We start from the raw sequence: 23,351 nt of genomic DNA, 5'->3' as shown, positions 1-23,351 counted from the left end.
TTATTTGTGCTCTTCCATGTGAGGGATAGGGCTGGACCTTTTATCACCACTTCCTTCCCACCCGACCCTCCATCTTCCCAGCGGTCACCGCCTCCTCCCCGTAATGACCCTAGGCTTCTTCCGAGCACCTTTCACCCTGTAATTACTTCTGTGTCAATGTGCAGAGTGTAAATTCCAAGAGAGCAGGATTGCTTGGTGGCGTTGGCTGCTCCTGAGTACCGTATCTGACTCCTAGCGAGTGTAGGATAATCATTTGCTGAGTGACAGGATGAATGAGTGAATGAATGAATGAGTGAATGAAGCCCTTACCTGGGCTGGTAAAGGCCTCCCAGGGCTGAGCTGGGAAGCCTGCCTATGTGACTCTGAGGTAATGCCTACTGCCCAGAACGCCATCTTCCAAGTGGCTTTTATTTTACTGACACCACCTTTATTCTAAACAGTTCTGGAATTCCTCTTGAGTAAGTGGACCTTAAACTTCAGAGCATAAAAGAATGACCAGGAAAACCCCAGAGCGTACCTTAGAGAGGATGAATTAGTGGGGGCTAAGGGAATCTAGTTGTTCAAAATCATTCTCCAGTCTGCAATCAGGCATCTTCTCAAAGTACATAAATCCAGTTAAGTCACTTCCTTGATGAAACTTATCACTGGTTTCCTGGTGCCCTAGTGATAAAGTCCAAACTCCACGTCCCTTTAGCATCTTCATGATCTGGCCCCCATGCACCTGCAACTTCAAGGCATCGGGTTCTCTGTCGCCTGGGGATTTCTTCGCAGAGCTCTTCCTTCTACGTGGAAGACTCTCCCCCTTTTCCCACTCCTGTTTTCACCTTCAAGTTGTCATTGCCAGGCTGACTTCTTTTTCTTCAGACCTCAGCCTAGAAGCCCTCTCCTCCCCATGGCTTTTCCTGATCCCTAACTGCAGAGGACCATCTGCTGACCACACCTCCCTAGCCATCACCCAGAGCTGACTCACAGGGTATTGTAACTGTCTCTCTTGTGCAACTGTAAGCCTGTTGAGCAGAAACCATCATGGTCCTCAGAACCTAACACGGTGCCTGGCACACAACTGGTGGCAACTTGGGGGACAATAGCACTTACTTAGATGACCAGTCGTGTGTGTGTGTGTGTGTGTGTGTGCGCACGCGCGCGCGCGTGCGTGTGCTGAGAACCCATCCTGTTACTTAGGACTAATCTTTCCTGTACTTTAAAGTCCAGCCTCCCTTTGTGTGGTCTCGCTGATCCCTTACGGTGTGGTGCTAACAATGATATTAATAATTAAGAAGTACTGATAACATATTAGGTGCTGCTTTGTGTACTTGCTTTCCAAGTGTTAACTCATTCAGTCCTATTTCAACCCAAGAGATAGGCCTAACATCCCAATTCTATAAACAAGAAAATTGAGGCATGGAGTGATGTAAAGGAAGAAGCATGGGCTTTTGAATCAGGCAGTTCTGAGTTTTAATCCAACCTCCACCTCACCGTCTATGCATGACCTCGGGCAAGTCACAAAGGTCTCTGAGCCTTTGTTCTTTCCCACATCAGTGAAATGTGGGTTGTAATAATACCTAACCTATCAGGGTGTTGTGAGAATTCATGCGAAGTACTTAGCACATGGTGGGGACTCCATGTGCCAGGAGGTGTTACTATATAATTAGTTGTTTCATCCTTGGAGCATGGTATAGATACTAAAAATTTGAGTTGTTTACTAAACAGAACTGAATGTTCCTAAAATAACTGCCACCAAGGTTTTAAAATGGGGATGACTTCTTTTTTTTTTGACTCTTTGCAAGAGCCTCCTTGAATGCATTTGAACTTTCTCTGAACACACATTTACTGAACATTTTTTTTGCAGCAAGAAGTAGAGTAGGAAGGTGAGGTGAGTCCCAGGTGAGATTTAAAAGGGGCTCTGCCCTAACTGTTAGGCTGGAAACTCTTCTTACTGATGGCTAGACATTCATTCAATTAGTCTTTACCGTGTGTCAGGCACAGTGCTGGGCTCTAGGGACAGCTATGGTCCCCATGCTGGTGGAGCTGACCCACTGGGGCAAAGACAGGCATTACTACTTGGTTACTGGTTACTGTTGGTTTGAGGAATGCTCCAGAGGAGAGAAACTCAGTCCCCTGGGAACCAACAGTGGGCTTGGGATCTGGTCCCCATAGTAAATAACACTTCCAAGGAAGCCTGCAGATTAAGAGAGCAGGGAGGAGCGCTCCAGGTAGAGGCCAGAGGTCTGGTGGAGGAGTTTGAATTACTGCCAGGGGAACAGGGAATGGCCAGAGTGCCTGTGGCTTCAGGACAGAAAAAAGAGGGCTGGAGAAACACCGCAGGGCCACTTTTCTGCCCAACTGCTCCTTCCCTTCCACCCTCTTCCTCCTTCAGTGAGCCCTGCTCTCCCTTTCAGCCTCCTCCTTTCTGACACATATACCTGCTCAAGACTCTCCCACCCTGGAAATGTTTCCCCAACTGTCCTGCTCGCCCAAGGTATAACACTCTCTCCAGCATAGCTAAGCATTTGTCTGTTCATTCATCCCCTCCTTTCTTTTCACAAATAAACCACATAAAACTTGAACCCTATAAACAGAGAAAAATAAAACTTTAATTATCCAGTGGCAACTGCTTTCCGTATCTGGATCTATACCTCTGGGTTTTGTTAGAAACATATTGTTATAAAAACAGGATACACTATATATAAGTGGCATTTTATAAAAACTTTAATATGCTGCAAACATTTTGCCACTTGTAAACAGCAATATAACAACATGGTTAATGATCACCTGAGATTCTTTTTTTCTTTCTTTCTTTAATTTTTTTTTTTTTACACCTGAGATTCTATACCATGTTTCAGAAATACTCCACCAAAAGCTTACTGTCCATTCTTTCTCAAATATTTAGTGAATAGGTGCTATGAGCCACGACTTTGCTTGGAAATTTAGGCTGACTGTAGGATCTTGCTATTATCATAGTAATACTACTGTTAGTGACTAGTTGCTAAATATTCTTGGGTCTCAATATCTGTGCAAACCTGTAATTGTTGATAAAGGAAAAATTCCAAGAAGTAGGATTTCTAGGTTAAAGAGGAGGCACACATTAAGATCAAATTACCCTCCAATTAGGATTTACCAATTTACACTCACATCTACTTCCTATTTTGAGCTTACCAATAATACCCATTGCTTTCTCTACTTCCTCCTTTCCTTCCTAAACCCTCTGCAGGCTGGCTTGTTTCCACTACTCCACTGAAATTGTTTGGACTACCTTTCTCTTCCTGAAATATTTTCCTTCCTTAGTCAGATAAAGCAGGTCCTACTAGCCTCAGCCTCACTGGTCTAACTTTACAGCTAGGAAACCAAGGCTCAGAGAAGAACCACATCTATTTAAGAGGAAATAGCAACGTTTAGGCTTCAAATCCAGGCCTCCTGAATCTCACAGCCTTGAGCTTCTTTTTAAATGTGATTTTTGGAAAGTTTGGTGAAATTTTTCTAGTGTTCGGAAGGCCTCCCAAGGAGAATTTTGCCCAGTTCTACTTTCTTTCTAGGAAGAAATTTTTATTGCCTTCTATTCTTTCCAGCGTTGCTAATCTAATCGTCCTCATGGCCTTGGCTGGAACAGGGTCCTAATGAGGGCTCAGTCATGAGGCGGTGCAGAGGGGCCTCTGGGCAGGTTTCCATCCCTCTGAGAGTCCAGGGATAGGAGGAAAGAGGCCCAGAGGACCTGGCCAGAGGATTCTTGCCAAGAGGCTCAGAATTTGGCCTTGGGGCCAAGCAGCCAGCTACGGGGTCTTGGGCAAACGTGATGTGGACTTTTTGGGTGATCTGGGGCAGTTATTTTTCAGACAATCAGCACCCTCAAGCAACATGTTAACAGTTGATTACTGATAGAGTTATTCTGAGGATTTACTAAGGTCAACATACAGAAAGCTCTGGGCTCTACCTGACGCGGTAGACAATCACTGGTAGTTTCTCAAGTCTTTATTTTCAGTCTAACAAGTATTTTTCTATATTCGACCTCATTTGGGCCTTCCAACGGAACCACATTCTGGATCTGCATATGGATGTTTAAAATCGCCATTCTATCGAGACAGAAACTGAGGACCAGAGGGAGAGCCCTTGGCTTCGAGGTGGCCTCCAACTGGAGCGATACGGTTGCATTGCTCCACTGGAGCATTCGGTTGCAGAGTCAGCTCTGCACTCCCAGGCCCCTACGACTCTGCAGCCCGCGAAGGCCGCAGCCTCCCGCCCTCGCCTCTGCACCTGGCCGCTCAGCGCCATCTTTGAAACTGGCACGGGTGCCGCGCTTCCGCACTTCCCTCCCCGCCTAGAGTAGTCGCGCACGCCCCAGATGTGCTCCTTCTGCGGTTGGAGAATCCAAAACTGGTATTTCTTGTCGCGTCGACCTAAAAGAATAATTTATGTCTTCTTCTCGGGTCTTGGAGGGGGCACTCTGACAAATTAAAAAATGGTGCTGATAGCCTCATATCCCCAGTCTTCCGCTCGAGGCGCAGGGGCAAAGGTTGCGTTGGAGTGCGCAGGCGCGAGGGGGGGGCGCGGACCCGTGTCCATGGTAACCCGCGCGCGGCCGTCGCTCCTCTGCCTGGCGGGAAGCGCGGGTGCTGAGACACTGGCGACAGGCGGGGCTACGGGTGTCGAGGGGCCGGAGCGGCCCGGGCCTCTGCAGGACGAGACCCTGGGCGTGGCGTCCGTGCCTTCGCAGTGGAGGGGCGTCCAGGGCATCCGCGGGGAGACGGTGAGGGCGCGCTGCCGGCTCTGGGCCACAGGGGCGGGAGGGCGAGGGACTACGCTCGGCCGCAGGGCCCGGTTCTGACGCCGCACCGTTTTTATATTTTAACCCACAGAAACTAACCCTCGGGATACTCTCCTCCCAATTTCCCCAGTCTTTGAAGCAACAAAAAGGGTTTTTCTTTAAAGACCTCTACAGACCCTACGTGTGGAATAATTTTGTAGGAACTGCAGTTTTTAGGTATTTCAAACTTACTTTTACGTAAAACAAACAAACAAACAAACCCAAAAAACAAACTGCATCCTAAGATCGGTTTTCTAGTACATAGTTTACTACAAAGCCCACAAACGAGGTTGTTTGAGATGAGAGCAGGGCTACTGGGTACCAGGTCGTCTGAGGGGTCTGTGTGTAGACTGAGCGCCTGCTGTGTAGGAAGAGGTTCTAGCGCTGGGGATTCATCAGTCATCAGTGAATGAGCTCCCTTCTGGAACTCACATGCGCGGTTGTTTGCAGGGGACAGAAAATAAAGGACGCATGTCATAAAGAACTAAATTATATAGTGTATTAGAGGTGTATAGTGCCATGGACAAAAGAAAAGGGGTGAAGGATTAGACTGGATTGCAGGACGGGCCTCAATGAGAGGGTGATGTTTGAGTGAAAGAATTAACTAAGTGGATACATGAGGTAGAACTGTCCAGGTAGAGCAAATTTCCAAGTGCAAAAGCCCTGGGCTTGGAGCGGATCTGGCAAATGAGGAGGCAAGTGGGGCTGGAAAGGAAAGACAGGCAGAATGGTCCCAGGTGAGGTCAGAGAGGGTAAGGAGAGGCAGGAGGAGTGTCGATCCTTGCCGGTCATTGTAAGGATGTTGGCTTTTCCTTAGTGAATTTGAGCACTGCAGGAGGCTGCTCATTTCCTTAAAGAGGAAGCTGAGGCTTCGTTTGCCACACAGATGGTTGAACCTGCAGAGCCCCGTCCTCACCAACAGCACTGAGGTTTCCATGAAGTCTTACTCCTGAGAACAGATTTCTTACCTCAGGCCAACAGCCCGCAGGTCTTGGGCCAGATTTGATCTGGCTTCCAAGCACTTCCCACTTCACCATGCTGCACAGGAATGGTTCTAGTTAAAAGCAAAGGCAGTGGAAATTTTAGTTACACCCATCCGTCCTTATCGAAGGTAAAGGTGTAATTCACATTCACTGGCTTAAAAGAAAAACAAACTTGAAATAGCTCTTGCTTGCTGAAGATTCAGATTTTAGAAGACTGCAGGTTGGGAACCACTGACTCGATGTAACTTTTTACTTTTTTTTTTTTTTAAACAAAGAATGATATTGAGGCATGTTACTTTTCTTGTAGCTATGGCTTTAACCCGTAGGTCTCTAAGAACTGACTCTAACACTTGAGGCATAAAAGGCTTTCATCTCTGAGATGGTTCCCTTGAATCAGTCTCTCCTGTCCTACTGAAGGAGATTCTTTATTAAATTGTAAGAATGTTGAAGGGGCCGAAGGAAAGTGGTAAATTGCTTTTTCCAAGTTAAATTTTTTCTCTTTATTAAAGTTATGTGTCCCCAATTTAGAAAAAAATCTGGATAAGCAAAAACTGGAAATAAAAACCATCCCACAGTCTCATTCTCCAGCCATTTGGTTTGAACCTGTCCCATCTCTGTTTTGTCTTCTCTTTTACAAAAATGGAATCGAATTGTGCATAACATTTGATAGACCTACTTTTTTCACCTAATACACCCTGAACATCCTTTCGTGTTTAAAGTCTTTTTATAACCTTATTTTATTTTACCAGTCCCCTTTGATGGGCTGTTTCCAATTTTTCTCATCAATAAACCCTGCAGTGAGTATTTCAGCTAAATTTTTATGCAGTTCTTAATGTTTTTGGAAGTTCTTTTGGAAAAGCCAAACATTGTTCTTTGCTTGGCCCATGTAGTGGTGCAACAGTGGAAGATACTTTCACGTTCCAGTGATGGATTTTTTTTAAAAATAGTAATGGTTTTTGGCCTGGCTTAACTTTTCTTGTTATATCCTGATTTGTTCACAGAGGAACAGGGTCCTGGACTTTGACTTGAGACCTGGATTTGAGTGCATGGACTCTGGGGGCTTGGCCTTGGGTCAGTCATGTGATGTGTTCTACAAAGAGGGTCTTGTTAGAGAGATTAAATGAGATTGCTGATGAAAAAGCACTTAAAGAACCCAGTGCTGTCCAGGTGGAGGGGATTACGAGTCTCAGGAACCAGGGGACCAGTCCGCTGTCTGAGGTGAAGGGCTCTTGACTCTGCTCATCTGCTTTCTCAAACTTGGCTGACATTGGAACGCCCTGCAGAGTCTTGACAAATATGAATGTCTGATTCCTACCTCCAGCGATTCTGGTTTAATTGGTATGTAGTGTGACCTGGGAATCTGGTTTTATAAAAGCTCCCCAGGTCACTGCATAGTAAAACTTGAGAACCACTAATTTAATCCATCCCATTTTCCATCAGAGTGACCTTTCTGAAACCCATTCTGATCCTATCAGAATGTAGGGTGCATTTTCCCTTTTTATGGTAAGATACATATAAAATGTACCCTGCTAAAGTGTATAACTCAGTGATGTAAAGTACATTCACAGTGTGCAGCCATCACCACCATCTAGTTGTAGAACTTTTTTTTTTTATCATCAGATACATTCTGGGCATTCAAATCTGTCTTCTTTGAGCTCTGGGCTCCCAGATGGCAGGGAGTGGGTCTCTTGTACTTTTGCCTCTCCGAGAAGCCCCCAGAAAATACTGAACTGAATACTTTTTTGTGTCCTGTCATCCATGGGTTGCATTCTGTTGCATTTCTTCCCTCCTGCTTTGAATTAAACTTAGCTACGTACCTGTCCACTCCTCCCTCTCCCTGGACCTGTGGCTGCTACCTTGCCTTGGTGGGTTCTGTAGCATATGGCACCCCCTGCTGGAGGCTGTTTGTTTTTAACCTGGGGTCTGGACTCAAAGATTTTTAAGAATTAGATTTGTGGTTCTCAATGTTTTGGAGTTTGCTAGGCAGTTTTTTTTTTTTTTTAATTTCATTTCATTTTTTCCCATAACGGAGGCTCTGAGGGTTGAACCTAGGACTTCGGGCATGCCAAGCATGCCAAGCCCTGCTACTGAGCTATATCCCCTACACTCCCAGAGACAGTTTTGATATTAGATTGTTTTTTTTCAAGGCACATATGAAGGGATTAAAAGACTAAAACAACACTGAAATAGCCTGTAACAATTATAACTCAAAGGTGGTGTCGCATAACAGGGTCTCCCAGCTTCTGTGAAAATGTTCATCGTTGTTTGCTTCATTGGTTGACTCTTGGCTCCGAGTCATCCTTAGAGTAGCTGTTTGCTGCCCTGACATAGTCAAGAAGCAAGTTCAAGTAAACAGGAGTTTCTGGTTTGGTTACCCTACACTCTTGGAGGTCTCACGGGAATGAGACAATGTAATTGTCCATGTTGCATCACAAAACTCCACTTAGCTCAACTCTGTATCCAAAATATTCTCATCTCACTACTTCTGCTAGTTAACATCAAAACGTACTTCCCACTTGGGTCAAATTTTGTTAGCTCTGCTGATGGAGAGCTGCTGAATTAGGTCAGGGGTCATCGAAAGGAGATGGAAAGAAGGGCTGGGGAGTGACAGGAACCTGAGGAAGAGGGAAATTCTGGTAGGAAGGGGAAGTGGAGGTGGACGTGAATGGAAGTGGCAAGGTGACAGTGAGGAGCCACGTTCACATTGGCAGCATTCTAAGCCCCTGGGGAGGAGCTCTGTCTCAGCTCATCCCATCCCAGCTGAATCCCAGGCCCCCAGCATAGGGGAAAGGGCGGTGATGCCAGCACTGTCTGCACCGTAAGGGTGCAGAGATGATGGGCGCTGGGGCCAGGGGTGTGGCCATGGGAAGCATACAAATGAGGGGTGAGTGCCCTCCCCGCCTACCTTAGCATTGGCATCAGCTGGGGGCTTACTGGCTGAGCAGTTTCTAGGGCCACACCCTAGACCTACTGAACCAGAAACTTGGTACAGGGGGAGGAGGCAGCAGTTTGTCTATTAGCAAACCTCTCGGTGATTCTAGGGCCCTGCTCATTGAGGTCGTAAGTCTAGAATTGTCTCTGAGGTCCTGTTCCACTCTGGAGTGAGGTGTGCGGCTCAGGTGGGTTAGGAGGGCGAAAGGAGGAGCTGCCCTCCGTATTTGCTGGTGGTGGTTACCACCCAGGGGGATGAGGGAGCTCGGCCTTCAGCTGCATGTGGTCCCAGACCTCTGCGTGTTCTCTCTGTATGGTTCGGTGTTTCTCAGTTTAGGACGCAGCCCCCCAGCCCCAGATGGGTCAGGGTGGGGCCAGTTATGGGATCTCTAACCGTGGAGGCTGCCTTAGGCATCCCTGAGCAAAGGGGGAATTACGGTGGTTTTTTATCAGTTCATAGAAGAATGTTACAGGTACAGTGTCATTAATTTTGGGTTTTTTTGGTCCATAAATTTTCCTTAGTGTTTTGGCATCTGTTATTTGCCTGAATAAGCAAGCAGCAAAGAAACGTTAATAGAAACACCTGAAAAGTTAGGAACTTGTCATCTCTGTGGACATTTTTGCCTATGGTTGTGATTTTACATTAATTTTTACATTAGGACATTCATGTAACATTCTCTTAGAAACACTGTTTTGAGTTCATCTGATGTGGTTAGTGGCCAGGATTTTGGATTGAGAGAAAACAGCATGACTGAGACAATTTAGTGTGGGTCAGACTGCCTGGGTTCAAGCTCCACTGGGGTCTCTTCTTTGCTGTGTGACCTTGGGTGAGTTACTTAACTTCTCCTTGTCTCAGTGCCAGCATTAGTAATGCAAAAATAGGATTTACTTCATAGGGTGGCCCTGAGGACAAATAAGATGATATGGGCAAAGCTATGGGTTAGTGCCCTAGTTAGCACTTAATAACTGACACTGTTACCATCTTCGTGGCTTCCAGGAAGTTTGAGATTCACCCACAATCTCTTAACATTTTGGCTCAGCATGTTGACTTTCTGATTCTCGTGCCCATCCATTGATTTCTTAATGCGCATGCTCCCTCTGTGGACTTCTCCAGTCTTGTGACTTCAAGTCACATCTCTGATTGGATGCTTTCAGGAGCCTCTGGTCTTGGGACCTCTCTCGGGAACCCTTGACACCTCCATGTGGATGTCTGAGAGGTATCCTCAGATTAAAGCTGGTTTAATAGAAGGGCTGCCTTTCTGTTCTTCCTTTCTGTTTGTATTCTCTTCTCCTGGAATTTGTCCTCACATTCAGTTCAAGGATACCCCATCCACTAGTTCTCAGAGCAGAGGCATCTGCCCTCCTGCCCACAACCGCTCCCTGAGCACCCAGAGGCCCATCCTGGTTTGACATCATGGTCCTGTGGCTTATGCCTCGAGGGAATCCCCAGCCCTTCGTCCTGGCTCGCAGATTCCCCATGGCCTGGACCTAGTCAATGGCCGCCCTCCCTCACCTTCTGCTCCTGCGTATACCGGCTGCTGTCCAGCCTCTGAACTTGGGGCCTTTTCTACCATAGGCTTTTGCTCTGGTCTTCTCTGCATCTGCTGAAGTCCTCTTTCCTGTAGCTCTCCACTTGTCCTTCACACCTCAGCCCAAATGCCATCTCCCCAGAGGCCTCCCTCGACATCCCATCCCAGTAACCTCCCTGCGGTTCTCTTCTCTCCCACACCTCTGCGTCCACCTAGTGCCATTTGTGTCCATCATACTGTTCTTATTTATTTGCCTGCCCCCAGCCTCTACGTAAGCACCCTGGGCCCAGGAATCTTGCACATTTGTTTTCTGCTATATCCAGAGTACCCAGACAGTGCCTGGCAAGTAGATGCTAAATATATAGATAAATAAAGTGTGTGTATATGTGTGTGTGTGTGTGTAGTATAAATGAACTTGTACTGTATGTCAAATACCATGCAAAGTGCTGGGGACATAAAGATAGGGCAGAATTCTTAGGCTGGAAGAGCTCATTGTTTAATGGGAGATGGACAAGCAAGGAGAGAATTAAGTGGAGTGTGAAGAGGAGCATGGGGACAAGTGTGGAGGGCTCTGTGTTCTAATGAGAGCTGCCTCCTGTGTGGGGCCAGCCATCTTCCTTCGGGCTCACTACCCCTGGCCTGGTGCCCGGCCTGAGCAGGGTAGCACGGGGATCCGGGCCTCGTCACTGCCCTGTGCCTGCAGGTGCCTGGTGAGTGGCCACACGGGGAGAGCCTCTTGCAGACAATAGTAATCTCAGTGAACAGGGCCCCTTGTTTGATAAAGATTGGTTGTGTCCTCAAGAAATTAAAGTTGTGTCTCCTTCCCTGACCAGATGCCTGTCTCTGGGCCCAGCCAAAAAGGGACAAGGAATTGGAGACAGGTGGCAGAGTGGAGCGAAGTGGTGGCTGGGGGGGTAGCCTGCCTTCTCCCAACTAGCGCATCACGGACACGTGTGCTTCTTTAATCCCGGGGGCACCTTGGAAGGTACCCTGCTGGAGAGGTACTGGAGAGGGCTGGCTGCCAAAGGAGGGAGCAGAGGGTTGTTCTGTTGGTGGCCAGGTCTGAGGTTCTTCAGTGCTGGCTGGTAGCTACTGCTGGCTCTAAGGTGACCAGGTTCCTATTGCTATCATTGTCTCCACAAAGGGCACTCCCTCTAAATAGTGTCATCAGAAGTCCTGGTTAGGGTCTTATTGGGTTACTGCAGACCAGTCACTGTGGCTGGGGGAAGGACTGAGGCTCTGATTGGCTGGCTGGGGTCGTGACTCCCTCGGTGGGTCATCTCCACCCGCGCCACTGAGTGGGTTCCTCCTAAGAAAGACGGGGTAGTTACAAGAGGAATGGACAGATGCTGGGCAGACAGAATGAACAGCGGTCCTTTAGCCCGAGGATAAACAGCAGTTGGGGGTGGGTGGGTGCCCCGGGCAGGTGATGCTGGGAGCACAGCTGGCTGGTGACTGTGTGTTTCCATCTCCTTGTCCAGAAAAGTTGCCAGACGGCCAGCATCGCCACCGCGGAAGCCTCCGCCCAGACCCGGAAATGCGCGGATGCCGAGGTGCAGACTGAGGCCCCCGAGCCGGTGGGCGTGCCATCCGTGCCCTGGAACGATGGCGCCCGGCTTGCAGCCTTTCTCCGGAGAGTGGAGGTCATGGTCACCCAGGAGCTGAATAAGAATTGGCAGAGCCACGCATTTGACGGCTTCGAAGTGAACTGGGCCGAGCAGCAGCAGACGGTAGGGGTGGGCTGGTGCCGGCCTGGGAGGCCTCAGGTCCGGGCTCTACCCCATTTTAAGTCCCTGAGTGCTGCTCAGATGAGAATAATAACAGTGACAGCAGCAGCATTCACTGGCCTCTTGCTTTTCTGCCAAGTGCTAAGCTGAGCTTTACGAGAAGCAGTCATGGGGCCTTACCCGCTGCCCTTGAAGTAGATGCTGTCAGTTTCCCCATTTTACCTCTAGGCAGTGGTGGGGGCAGGATTTGAACCTGGGCAGTCTGACTCTGGATCTTATGTTCCTGACCACGTGGTTCCCCAGGCGCGCTCTGCGCCGGCTTATCTACTCCTCAGGACGACTGTGCGAGGTAGTGCTATCCTGATCTCCATTTTGTAGATGAGATTCAGACAGGCTAAGTGACTTAGCCAAGGTGGCACAGCCGTAACTGGCAGAGCTGGAATTTGCGTCCTGGTCTGTCTGGTTTCACTACCGTACTCTCCAAGTCTTTCTGGTCTTGAGGCACAGCTCAGAGCTGTCACCCTGTAAACTCAGATGTCCATTTGGATATGCAGCCTAGGCTTTGAGATCAGGGAGCCTCTGAATAAAGGAGGGGCCCTTGGCTTCTGCTCCACCGTGGCGTTGCCTGTGGACAGGTTGCTTGCTCAGCAGCCTGTGAGAACTTTTCTTATATAATGTTTTCTTCTGTTAGAAGTGGAACTGTGTAATTCTGTGTTCAGAGGTCAGCAGTCCCTCTCTCCTCCCTTCCTCTTGTGCTTTCCTTCCATCTGTTTCCAGGTACACAGCTGCCCTGGTTCCACCAAATCATTGGCAGGTGTGGGAGAGTTGATTTAGTTGAGAGAAATCCTCAAAATTGCTCTGAAAAAAACAATTGCCAAGGCCATACCAAAGTGTGGAGCCATTGAATCTTCTCAAGCAGAGCACAAGAATAACTTAATGAACGTTAAAATCTCAGCTCAGCGTGCCCGTTTGACAGTTACATTCAGAGGGGTTAAGCTTTTGTTTTTCACTGTTAACCCTTTTCCGCCTTCTGTGGATTAGTTTGGTCCATGTGTGTATTACTTTCCCCGTCTTTAAAATACAGCTACTCTTTTCTCATTACAAAAGTAATACATGCTCATTGTAATAAACTCAGCCATTGCAGAAATACAGAACACGTAATGTGTAGGCAGTGAGCGGGAACCCTAGTTCAGAGGCCTTTAGAGTCGTTCCTGGGCTACGCTGACACGTAGCATTACCGTTACTGCCGTGGTCATTAAGAACGTTGTAAACAAGTGGAAAGCACTGTACATTTCATTTGTGACCTTTCTCACTCACCACAGCTTTCCATGTCAGTTCCTGCGGGGGTGCCCCAGTCCTCCTGGAACCTGCGTGGCGTCCCGCTGCCCAGACACTGTCAGGGGACAGCCCAGCAGCAGCCCCACTTCAGAAACATATCCTCCAGGAACATGTGACTGGGTGGGAGGCTAGGCAGTGCCCTGAGTGGCCATGTGGCGTGCAGTCCCCTGATGGCCCCGAAGTTTCTTAGCTATTCCTGAATGTGGGGCAGAGGAGTCATGCTTTCAAATCTTGCTGTTACATAACAGAACTGAAGGAATCTCTCTGTCTTCGTTTTTCTTCTTTTGCATCAATTTTTTGTTTATTTCTCCCTAGTAGAATTACTATTTGGGCTGATGCATTGGGTTTTGCTGTCTCTCCTCCAGCTGTCAAGGTATTGGCCTTGACATTTCCCCGCTGTCCTTGGTTGTAGCAGCCTGAGAAAGGCTGAGATGCCTCTCTTATGAAAGACTGTAACTGCACAATTCTAAATACAATGACAAAAGCAGAGCACATGGAGCGACAGAGATACCCTAGGTTGTGCCCCAAGTGAGCCCAGTCCTCCCTCTGTCCCTCCCCTGGCCCTACTCCTGTGCAGCTGGCAGCTCTGGCTCAGAGAGTCAAGGAGGTTTTACCCCGTGTGCCACTGGGCATCATCTGGAGAGACCTGGCCAGGGCTGGCTGTGTAGACTTGACCATCACTAATTTGCTTCAGGGAGCTGTAGCTTTCGTGCCTTGAGACATCACTGAGAGGACCCAGTCCCTTCCCACAGCCTCCTGCCCAAGCTCCCCAGCTCTGGCCTGGTGACCCCTCAGCCCTTGGTCCTTCTGGGCTCAGCAGGCGGTCTGCAGGAGTGCCCACAGGCGCCTTATGAATATTCACAGAGAGGCGGGCCCAGGAGGCTGACTGAGTACAGGATGGCTCCCAGAGCCACAGGACAGAGGCTGGGGCAGCCCTTACCCAACTCAAAACAGGCAAATGGGTGGCTGGTGAAAGGGAGGGACATTCACTTCAGGGTTTTTACTCAAAAAAAAAAAGTAACAATGGCAGCGTGGCTGAACACTTTGGAATTAGCGAAGAGGGAGAGGTCACCTGGGCGCCCCCGGAGCCTTGGGCCTCTGCTGTGTCCTGCCTCTGTGCGCACGTGTGTGTGGCTGGCAGCTGTGAGGCGCGTGGCCGACCTTGGGGTCTTTTCAGAAGCAAAGCCTGTTCTGTGTTGTCAGGTTGCTACACAGACTTCACCTGTGTCCTTTTTAAATGCCGTATAATGTTTCACCATAATTTTTCTTTTCCGAGTCAGGCTTATTGAGGTGCATTCTCTATACAAGTAAATTCACCCTGTGTGTTGATCTTGGCAAACATATACCCACCAGTGAAGGTACAGAACAGCCCATCTTTAGATTCTAAATTGTACTATGATTGCAGTTATAAATGGTGTTATGATAAATCATGTGTATAGTTTATCTTTAATGTAAACGTTTACTGACTACAGCATGAAAACATGCAGTTTACACGTGTTCAGTCCATACTTCTCGCACAGTGAAAACGCGTGTGGAGCCAGAATCCAGGTCCAGAAACCAAACATCCGTAGACCCCCCAAGGTTTTCTCCTGCCCCACTGTATAGCTTTGTTTTAAATAAATATTTTTTGAGATATAATTTACTTCTTATATAATTTTTTTGGTTTGTTTATTTTTGCAGGGGGAGGTAATTTGGTTTATTTCTTGATTTTTAGAGGAAGTACTATGGATTGAACACAAGACCTCATGCATGCTAAAGCATGTGCTCTACCACTTGCGCTATCCCCTCGCCTTTTTTCTTTTTTGGGGGGAGGTAATTAGGTTTGTTTGTTTATATGGAGATATGGAGGATTGAACCCAGGACCTGGTGCGCGCTAAGCAGGCACTCTGCCGCTGAGCTGTACCCTCCCCCACTGCTTCTCATATAATTTTAAAGTATACTGTTTGGTGGGTTTTAGTATATTTCCAGAGGTATGTAACCATTGTCACAGTCATTTTTAGAACATCTTCATCACCTCCCTTCAGAAGGAAACCCCATATCCAGTCACTCCCCATCCCCCCGGCCCCCAGCTCCTGGCAACTGCTAGTCCACTTTCTATCTCTAGCTTTGTCTTTTCTGGACATTTCATATAAATGGAATCAAATACAACAAGTGGTCTTTGTGGTCGGCGCCTTCGACTCAGCAGAGTGTTATCAAGGGCCCTTGTGTTGTAGCCTCTGTCAGGGCGTCATTCCTTTTTATGGCTGAATTACGCTCTGTTGTGGGAGGTACCCCACTTGTCCATCGGTCGATGGACATTGTGGCTCTCATGAACAATGCTGTGGACATTGGTGTACCAGGTCTTGTGTAAACGCACGTGTGTTTTCAGTTCTCTTGGGTATGTACCCGGGAGAAGAGCGCTGGGCCACAGGGTGACGGGCGTCCTGAGGAGCTGCTAGGCCGCTTTCCGCAGCAGCCGCGCCGTCCTGCCTTCTCACCAGCAGGGTACAGCGGATCCCACCGGACAGCTCACAGATTTTGGATTCTTTCCGTTGGATAGGTTCTTTACATGGAGTTACGACGTCAAGAAGTGTGAAACTTTTCACAGGAGTTTTGGTCTGTGGTGCAAATTACTCCCGGAAAGTGCGCCGACTCCTCGCCCTGGCGGCGCTGCCGCTTTCTCATTAGCTGTTGCTGGCCCGCTGTAGGCGGAGAAACCAGGAGCCAGAGCTTTAAAAAAATTTTGTGTGTGTGTTTAAATAGAATTTATGTGTGTGTTTAAATACACATAGCAAAATTTTCCATTTTAACTATTTTTAACTGTACAGTCATGTGGCATTGAGTACATTCACATTGTTGTGCAGCCATCGCCACCGTCCAGCTCCAGAAGCCAGAGCTTTTGAAGCCATGTGTAGAACAGATGTGAGTGAGGGTCCAGCTTTGATCTGGAGCCTGGTGTCTGTCTCGGTTCACAGGGCCCTTCCTTCTGGGTTTCTGGAAGCATCCTGGTAGGGGAGATGTTGGGACGAAGCCTCCACACTTCTCTCCAGGGCTGGGCGGTGGACTTGAATCACTTACAGGGAATCTTTTGGGAGGCACAAGCCTGTGGGTGGTTTTTGTTAGGTGGCCGTGAGGCCATCTGCTGGGTGGCTTTGGGGCTCAGGGTTAGGGATGGTCTGTCTCTTGCAGGTGACCTGCCTGCACACCCTGGGCTACCCCCCAGCCCAAGGGCAGGGTCTGCATGTGACCAGCGTCTCCTGGAACAGCACCGGGTCCGTGGTGGCCTGTGCCTATGGCCGGTAAGTGGTGGCGGGGTGGGGTGGTGCAGGGCGGCTGAAGGCCCTGAGAGCCATGTCTGAGCCTCTGTCTCCCTGTGTGCGCAGGGAGGGGTTGGCCCCGTGCTTGGCCTTTCTGGGAGTCTTCCTTCTCAAGGCTGCCTCGGCATTGGGTTGGCAGGAGAAGAACAGGGAAGGGAAGGGCTTAGAGCCCAGGACTCCCAGTGCCCCCTGGCCAGCACTGGGCAGGGAGCCCCGGGCCTGCCTTGTCTAGTCCAAGATCTGTCTCCTGATATGACCAGGTTCCCCAACTCTTGGTTCCTGGAGACCCTTTTCCAGAGAAACTCATGTGCTGGGGGTGCCGTGTTGGAGCCTCTGCCACTTTGATACCCAGGACAGGGTCTGGGTGTAATGGGGACACAGAGGCGGATCTGTTTGTGGGAGTTGGGGGTGAGGTGGTTTGGGCAATGGGGTGGCGGGGAGGAAACCCTGGCCTAGGGGCAGAGCTGGCTCAGGCACTTTCTGTGCAGGCTGGACGACGGGGACTGGAGCACGCTGAAATCCTTTGTGTGCGCCTGGAACCTGGACCGGCGAGGCCTGAACCCCCAGCAGCCATCAGCGGTGGTGGAGGTGCCCAGTGCTGTCATGTGCCTGGCCTTCCACCCCACACAGCCCTCCCATGTTGCAGGTGAGGCGACTGGTTTACCTCGTCTCTGCTTCCCACCCTGCAGAGGGTGGGCAAGGGGAGCCTGCCATTGAGCCCTCAGCGCCTGGGCATGGCCAAGGCTATGAGGGAGGCAGAGACAACAGGTGGCCCTGACCCTTGGGCCCAAGTGAGGATGCTGAGTGTGTCTGTGCTGGGCACAGAGCTCGAAAGAAGAGGAGGCAGGTCCTTAGCTGAGTCTTGTGGGAGGACAAGAGGCAGAGGTTGGGACAAAAGGCAGGATGAAGCAGGCACCCTTTGGGAGCTGTCAGTAGTGATGGGAGCTGTGCATGTTGGGAAAGGGGGCAGGTGGAGGGAATGGCGTGGTGCTGGGCAGGGAAGAGCATCCTGGCAGCAGGAGAGGCTCCCTGGGGTGTGGCACAGCAGGGGAGAGCACGGGGCCTGGGGACTAGGATGTTTCCTCCTTAGGGTGGTTTTTGGGAAAGTGGCCCGATGCCCTGGCTCAGTGGGTTGGAGGGGTGGGTGCTTGGCCCGGAAGCTGGGCTTCCTGCCCAGGCCCGCTTGGTCCTGCAGGTGGGCTGTACAGTGGCGAGGTTCTGGTGTGGGACATAAGCCGTCCTGAGGACCCACTGCTCTGGCGCACGGGCCTGACAGACGACACACACACCGACCCTGTGTACCAGGTCAGAGCAGCGGCCTGCCTGGCGGGGCAGAACCTCCCCTTCTCTGAGCGAGGCCATGCTGTTTTGGGCCTGCTCCCTGATGCACAGTAGGACAGGGGTGCCCTAGGCATAGCCAGGGAAGAAGGTCACCAGGGGGTTGGTGGTTGGACAGCTGCTTTGGCTTTTTCCCAGGCCATAGTCATATCCTGCCCCCAGCAGGACCCCCCGCCCAACTTCTCCCTTTCGCAGGCCCTGGCCATCCCCAGTCTTCTCCAGAGTTGCAGTGAGAGGTTCCCCACTGTTCTGTCCTGGTTTTCTGCTGGACTAGGGGAGGGACCTTGGAACCCCCTGCATCTGCTCCCCTTGGGTGAGGTGGCTCCCAGGCCTCTCCCAGAAGCCTTTTTTTTTTTTTTTTTTTGACCTAGAAGAGAAGGGGAGGGCCGGGGTGGAGAGTGACATCTGGTCTTACTGGGAGGTGGGGTGGGCATCCTTGACCTCAGCCCTGCACCCTGTGGTCCAGGTGGTTTGGCTCCCGGAGCCCCGGCATAGCCACCGCTTCCAGGTGCTGAGCGTGGCCACTGACGGGAAGGTGCTGCTCTGGCAGGGGGCCGGGGCCGGCCGGCTGCAGCTCAGCGCAGGCTTCGCCCTGGCCGTGCAGCAGCTCCCCAGGAACACCAAGCTAAAGAAGGTACGTGGGGGCGAGGCCGCCGCCCTGGAAACGGGCCCCGAAGGCAGTGGGACCCCCTGAGCCAGGGAGCCCTGGGGGCGGGCGGGCAGGCAGGAGCCCCTGTGGGCCACAGCGTCCACGCGTGTGCCTGGGCTCCTTGGGGCCGCCGTGAGCAGACCCCCTGAGCTCTGCCCTGCTGCTCTTCTCTTCACAGCCTCCCCGGGGGGAGACCGAGGTGGGCGCCACGGCGGTGGCTTTCTCCAGCTTTGACCCCAGCCTTTTTGTGCTGGGCACGGAAGGCGGCTACTCACTCAAGTGCTCCTTGGCAGCGGAGGAGGCTGCCCTCGCACGGACGCCCAGCTCTGTGCCCCTGCGGGCCCCGGCACGGTTCACCTTCTCTCCCCATGGCGGCCCCGTCTACTCCGTGAGCTGCTCCCCCTTCCACAGGTAGGGAGGGTGACAGTCTGCCCGGCCATGCTGTAGACCAGCTTACAGGACCTGCACTCTGCTCTGGGTCCAGGGCTCCCTCACTTTAGCCCCATTATCGAGGGCCCCAGTGGTTGGCCCCAGGGAATTGGCCCCTTCTTACCAAGAAGATCTCAGGTTTGGGGGCATCTAGGGAGGCCTTTCAGGAGCCTGACAGCCAGGCCCCAGCTGTACCTGGGCCCCCAGCACTGCCCCCCTTGCCTGGCTGTGTGCTCTGCATCCTATTTAGGAATCTGTTCCTGAGCGCGGGGACAGACGGCCACGTCCACCTGTACTCCATGCTGCAGGCGCAGCCCCTGACCTCGCTGCAGCTGTCCCACAAGTACCTGTTTGCTGTGCGCTGGTCCCCAGTGCGCCCTTTGGTGTTTGCAGCTGCTTCTGGGGAAGGTAGGAAATGGACCAGACTTGGATCCATTAATGACACGAGCCCAGCCTGTACCTGGAACTCTGGGTTGAGCAGAGACTATCCATGGGGTGAGGATGACATTCCTCAGGTCGGGTGGAGAGCTGAACTGAGGATCAGCCTCATCTTGTGCACAGGGAACTGTGAAGAGGCCCAGAGGCCACTGCTCTGGGCTTCTGATTCCACAACTCTCTTCCTGAAGGTGATGTACAGCTGTTTGATCTCCAGAAAAGCTCCCAGAAACCCACAGTTTCAATCAAGCAAACCCAGGACGAAAGCCCTGTCTACTGTCTTGAATTTAATCGCCAGCAGACCAAGCTGCTGGCTGCTGGCGATGCCAAGGGCACAGTAAAGGTATGGCAGCTGAGTACTGAGTTCACTGAACAAGGACCTCGGGAAACAGAGGACTTGGACCAGCTGGCAGCAGAGGTGGCCGCCTGAGGGTGACAGAGCAACAGCTGGGCCATGGTGGGGAGAGTCTCTAAATGCAGAGGCAGGTGGGGTGAGGCTGCACTGGTGCTGTGTGTTTCTGATGGAAGCTGAATGAAGACAAGATGAGCTTTTGGGGGTGTCAAGTCGTTTATTTGTCTTTTACGTGAAAACAGAAAATTGGGCGGAGAGGGGGCAGAACAAGAGGGGAGCCAGCCAGCTGCTTAGATTTTCTGCAGTCGGAATGGGGCAGCTGGCTTCAAGACAGGAAGTGGGTCCCCAGAGCAACAGGGCAGTAGCGACTGGACTAGAAGCAGTTTATTGAAGCACCATTTTCTACTAAATCTTACCTCAGGCTAAGCAGGTTAAGGTTACACTGGAAAGAAACACTGGAGCGTTTCCTGAAGGGCACAGAGATGCGCTGACATGCAGCAGGGCGACGGCAGGGCAAGCAGCGTGGGCCAGGCTAACCTAGGGGCAGAGGATCAGTTCACGAAGAGCGAGCGGGTAAACTCGACATAGTCGAAAGCAGTGGGGAGCTCGCGGCCCTTGCCGTCCACGTAGGGCTTCATGTGGGAGACGCAGTAATCGGCTTGTTCCCGAGTCAGGTTCTGGAGGAGAAAGTGGCACCTGTTAGCCAAGCCACCACCAGCCACACTGACTGAGGCAGCGGGTGACCAGGTGGACTGCAGAAATGTTACCTGAGGGTCAGGAAGGTCTCTGCTGATAGGGCCTCTGGCCTGGCCTGAGTTTCATTTGAAAATGAGGCTAAAATGCCTGCCAACAGCAGCTAAGGCTAAAACTGGGGTCTGTTACTCTAGACTCAGCCCTGCCCCTCACCCAGGGGGCAGCCTTGCTGGGGCTTTACTTTTGAAGGAAATAGCCACCCCCTCCCCAGCAGAGGAGATAGCGCCCTGCACCTGGTACAGCTCCTCCTTGGTCACGTAAGGCTTCCCCTCGGAGCTCAGGGCCCGGAAGGCGCTCTCAATCTCCTCGCTGGACTTGACGTTCTCGGTTTCACGGCTGATCATGAAGGCCATGTACTCTTGCAGGGAGACATGGCCGTCCCTGGGGAGCAAAGGTGCAGTGAGCAGGGAGGGTGCGGCACGAGCTGTGGGCAGAGTCGCGTCTGCCACGGTCCCCAACACTCACCTGTTTGGATCCACAGTGTCCAGGATGGCCTCAAACTCAGGGTCAGGCTCCCCTTCCTCTACCATGGGCAGGTCATAGCCCAGGGAGCGCAGGCAGGATTTGAACTCCTGGTGGTTCAGCCGGCCAGACTTGTCCTTGTCGAAATGTCTGCGGCACAAAGCCGAGGGCTCAGCACACAGGCCCTATTGCTGAGTTTACCAGCCCCGCCAGGAGGGTGCAAAGTATACTCACTTAAACATCATGCTGAATTCTTTGAGGGCCTCCTCAGTGACCCCTGTCGTGTTTCTGAAGAATGAACAGAATTAGAGACCCCACATGGCAGATGACACATCCTGTTCTCTCCCAGTAAACTGACTGCTGAACGCAGGGGCAGCCTTTCCTCCCGCGGCCCCTGCTGCCCAGCGCCCACCGGAGCTGCTGCAGGTACCTGGCTTGGATCTGCTGCTCCAGATTGTGCTGCATGCGCATGCCCAGCTGGTCGAGCTGGTCCCACTGCTGGGCCAGGCCCACAGTGCTGTGCTCCGTGTACTTGTTGTCCAGAATCAGGGCTTCCTCCATGGCTGCCCCCAGGTCCTCAATCTTCTTGAGCTGACTTCTCATTGCTCTAATCTCCTGGTGCTTGCGCTGCAGAGGTGGGGGAGCAAAGATGCATGAGACAGGGGCTCTCGCCTTGGTCACCAGGCCTGAGAGCCTGCTCACCTCGCTGGCCCTCCTCAGTCTCAGTATCCCCAGCTTGAGAAGTGCAGTGCTGCCAGGGATGGGGTGACACTGAAGAAATCCAACAGCCTTACAGGGAAAGACTAAAATGTGAGAATCACAAACCAGTGGGTGGACCAGCCAGGGAAACAGTATACACTAAGGACCAAAGGAGCCTCTTCCTCTCCAGGTAGCAATTGCTTGAGACAAAACACTCTAAGATGATGAGGGCCCTGGGCTGCTTTAAGCCAAGGGTACCCAGTCAGCCCACCTGGTGCCTGACTTGAAGCCAAGAAGGCTTGCTGGCAGTGGTGGGGTGAAGGGTTTTAGTTGGGCCAGAAACACCAGGGCACTTACTTTGGTAGCTTCAAGCTGGGATTCGAGGGTCCCAGATTCTTCCACCATGCAGGACCTAAACACAGAAGCACAGTGAGGCAAGAGGCCTGACCGTGAGCTTGAAATTAACTTCTCTCAGACAAAACAATGCCTGCAGTCTCAAATTCCTTTTATTAAGGAAACACAATCTGCCTGCTATTGGCTATCTTTTCCTAAGCGGCCCTGGGAGCCAGAGGGCAGGTAGTGTTTCTCCTGTTTCAGAGACGGGAAGCTGCTGCCCGATGTGGTGCATCACGTGCCCGAGGCCAACAGGTAAGCCAGGGCTGAGCCCCAGGCAGCCTGCAACCTGCTCCTTGGCCAGGACCCTTCCTCATGTGGCTCGTCAGGCCCAGCAGGCAAGGCCCTGGAGGGGTACCTCAGGGATCGGTTCAGCTCCCACGGGAACAGAGGAGGGCTGCAGGCCAGGCGGCACACCCCCTCTGCAGCCACAGGGGAGGAGGACACCCTGCACAACCCTGCCACCCAGCAGACGAGACCTGAGGGAGGAGGGCAGGCTGACAGCCGCTGCCCCCGAAGTCCCTGGAGTCTCCTGCAGGCTCCTGAGGAGGGAAGCCACATTCTAGGGTAAGTGACAGCAGCGGGGGAGATGCAGTCAGATGACCCCTCAGACATGGAAACTGGGGAGCCAAAGGGATCACGACCAGATTCAGGTTTTGAAAATGGTTCTAATTCTGCCCAAAGGCAGGAGGTGGCTGTGACTAAGCCCTGGATTCAGGTTCTACGATCTAGAGACACGGTGCCAGAGGCACCATCCAGGGCCGAGTTCTGAAGAGCTGGGGGCCTCTGGGGAGTCCCCATCTTCCCGACATAACACAGTGTTAAGGTCACAGAGGCTACCAGTGAACGAAGACAACAAACGAGGTTACGTGCAGGGACGAGTCACATTGTGCGCGTGTCCTTGGTAGGGTTTTAGCCCCGCCTCCCCTGTACCCACATTTGCCCCAGCCTACCCTTTTAACACCCAGTGAGCCAGGGTTAGCTTGTAGTCTCCCCAAGTCCAAAGTGCTCTAAGCAAGGCAAGGCACCAGGCTTTCTCCTACCCCAGCAGGTCAGACTCACAGTCACGCCATGTCCCCCTGGGAAAAGCACACCCCCGGGACCTGGGGGCAGGAGGCTGGGTGCTGGTGCAGTGGGAGGAGGGCAGACCCCTCCTGCCCATGCGGCCGCGGGCGGTGGGTTAGTCAGAAAGCAGAGCCGCCTGGGGAAGTCAAGAGTGCATTGGTAAAACCACAGTGA

The 23,351-nt window shown here is 51.5% G+C and overlaps 2 protein-coding genes across 9 annotated transcripts in view; one reads left to right on the top strand and one right to left on the bottom strand.

Moving 5' to 3' along the window:
• The first annotated feature begins 4,547 nt into the window (after positions 1-4,547).
• On the top strand, positions 4,548-20,005 carry DYNC2I2 (dynein 2 intermediate chain 2). Its single transcript, XM_010984267.3, has 9 exons — positions 4,548-4,741; positions 11,723-11,971; positions 16,475-16,584; positions 17,091-17,248; positions 17,798-17,907; positions 18,407-18,574; positions 18,768-19,000; positions 19,269-19,426; positions 19,645-20,005. Exons 1-9 carry the CDS (start codon positions 4,556-4,558, stop codon positions 19,881-19,883), a joined length of 1,611 nt encoding a protein of 536 aa, XP_010982569.2. The 5' UTR covers positions 4,548-4,555; the 3' UTR covers positions 19,884-20,005.
• Positions 20,003-23,351, bottom strand: part of SPTAN1 (spectrin alpha, non-erythrocytic 1) — a 57,948-nt gene continuing 54,599 nt past the window's right edge. For all 8 annotated transcript variants that reach the window (XM_031450577.2, XM_064490571.1, XM_064490573.1 and 5 more), the window contains 6 exons: positions 22,077-22,131; positions 21,451-21,647; positions 21,255-21,308; positions 21,024-21,170; positions 20,792-20,939; positions 20,003-20,482 (listed from right to left, as the gene is read on the bottom strand). In XM_031450577.2, coding sequence (XP_031306437.1) covers positions 20,357-20,482; positions 20,792-20,939; positions 21,024-21,170; positions 21,255-21,308; positions 21,451-21,647; positions 22,077-22,131 — 727 coding nt within the window. In that variant the 3' untranslated portion in view covers positions 20,003-20,356. The remainder of the gene's footprint in view (positions 20,483-20,791; positions 20,940-21,023; positions 21,171-21,254; positions 21,309-21,450; positions 21,648-22,076; positions 22,132-23,351) is intronic.

Source organism: Camelus dromedarius, chromosome 10 (assembly GCF_036321535.1).
Source record: "Camelus dromedarius isolate mCamDro1 chromosome 10, mCamDro1.pat, whole genome shotgun sequence".
Classification (NCBI taxonomy): Eukaryota; Metazoa; Chordata; class Mammalia; order Artiodactyla; family Camelidae; genus Camelus; species Camelus dromedarius.
The sequence above is the reverse complement of the archived record's forward strand: the minus strand, read 5'-3'. Positions and strand labels throughout refer to the sequence as shown.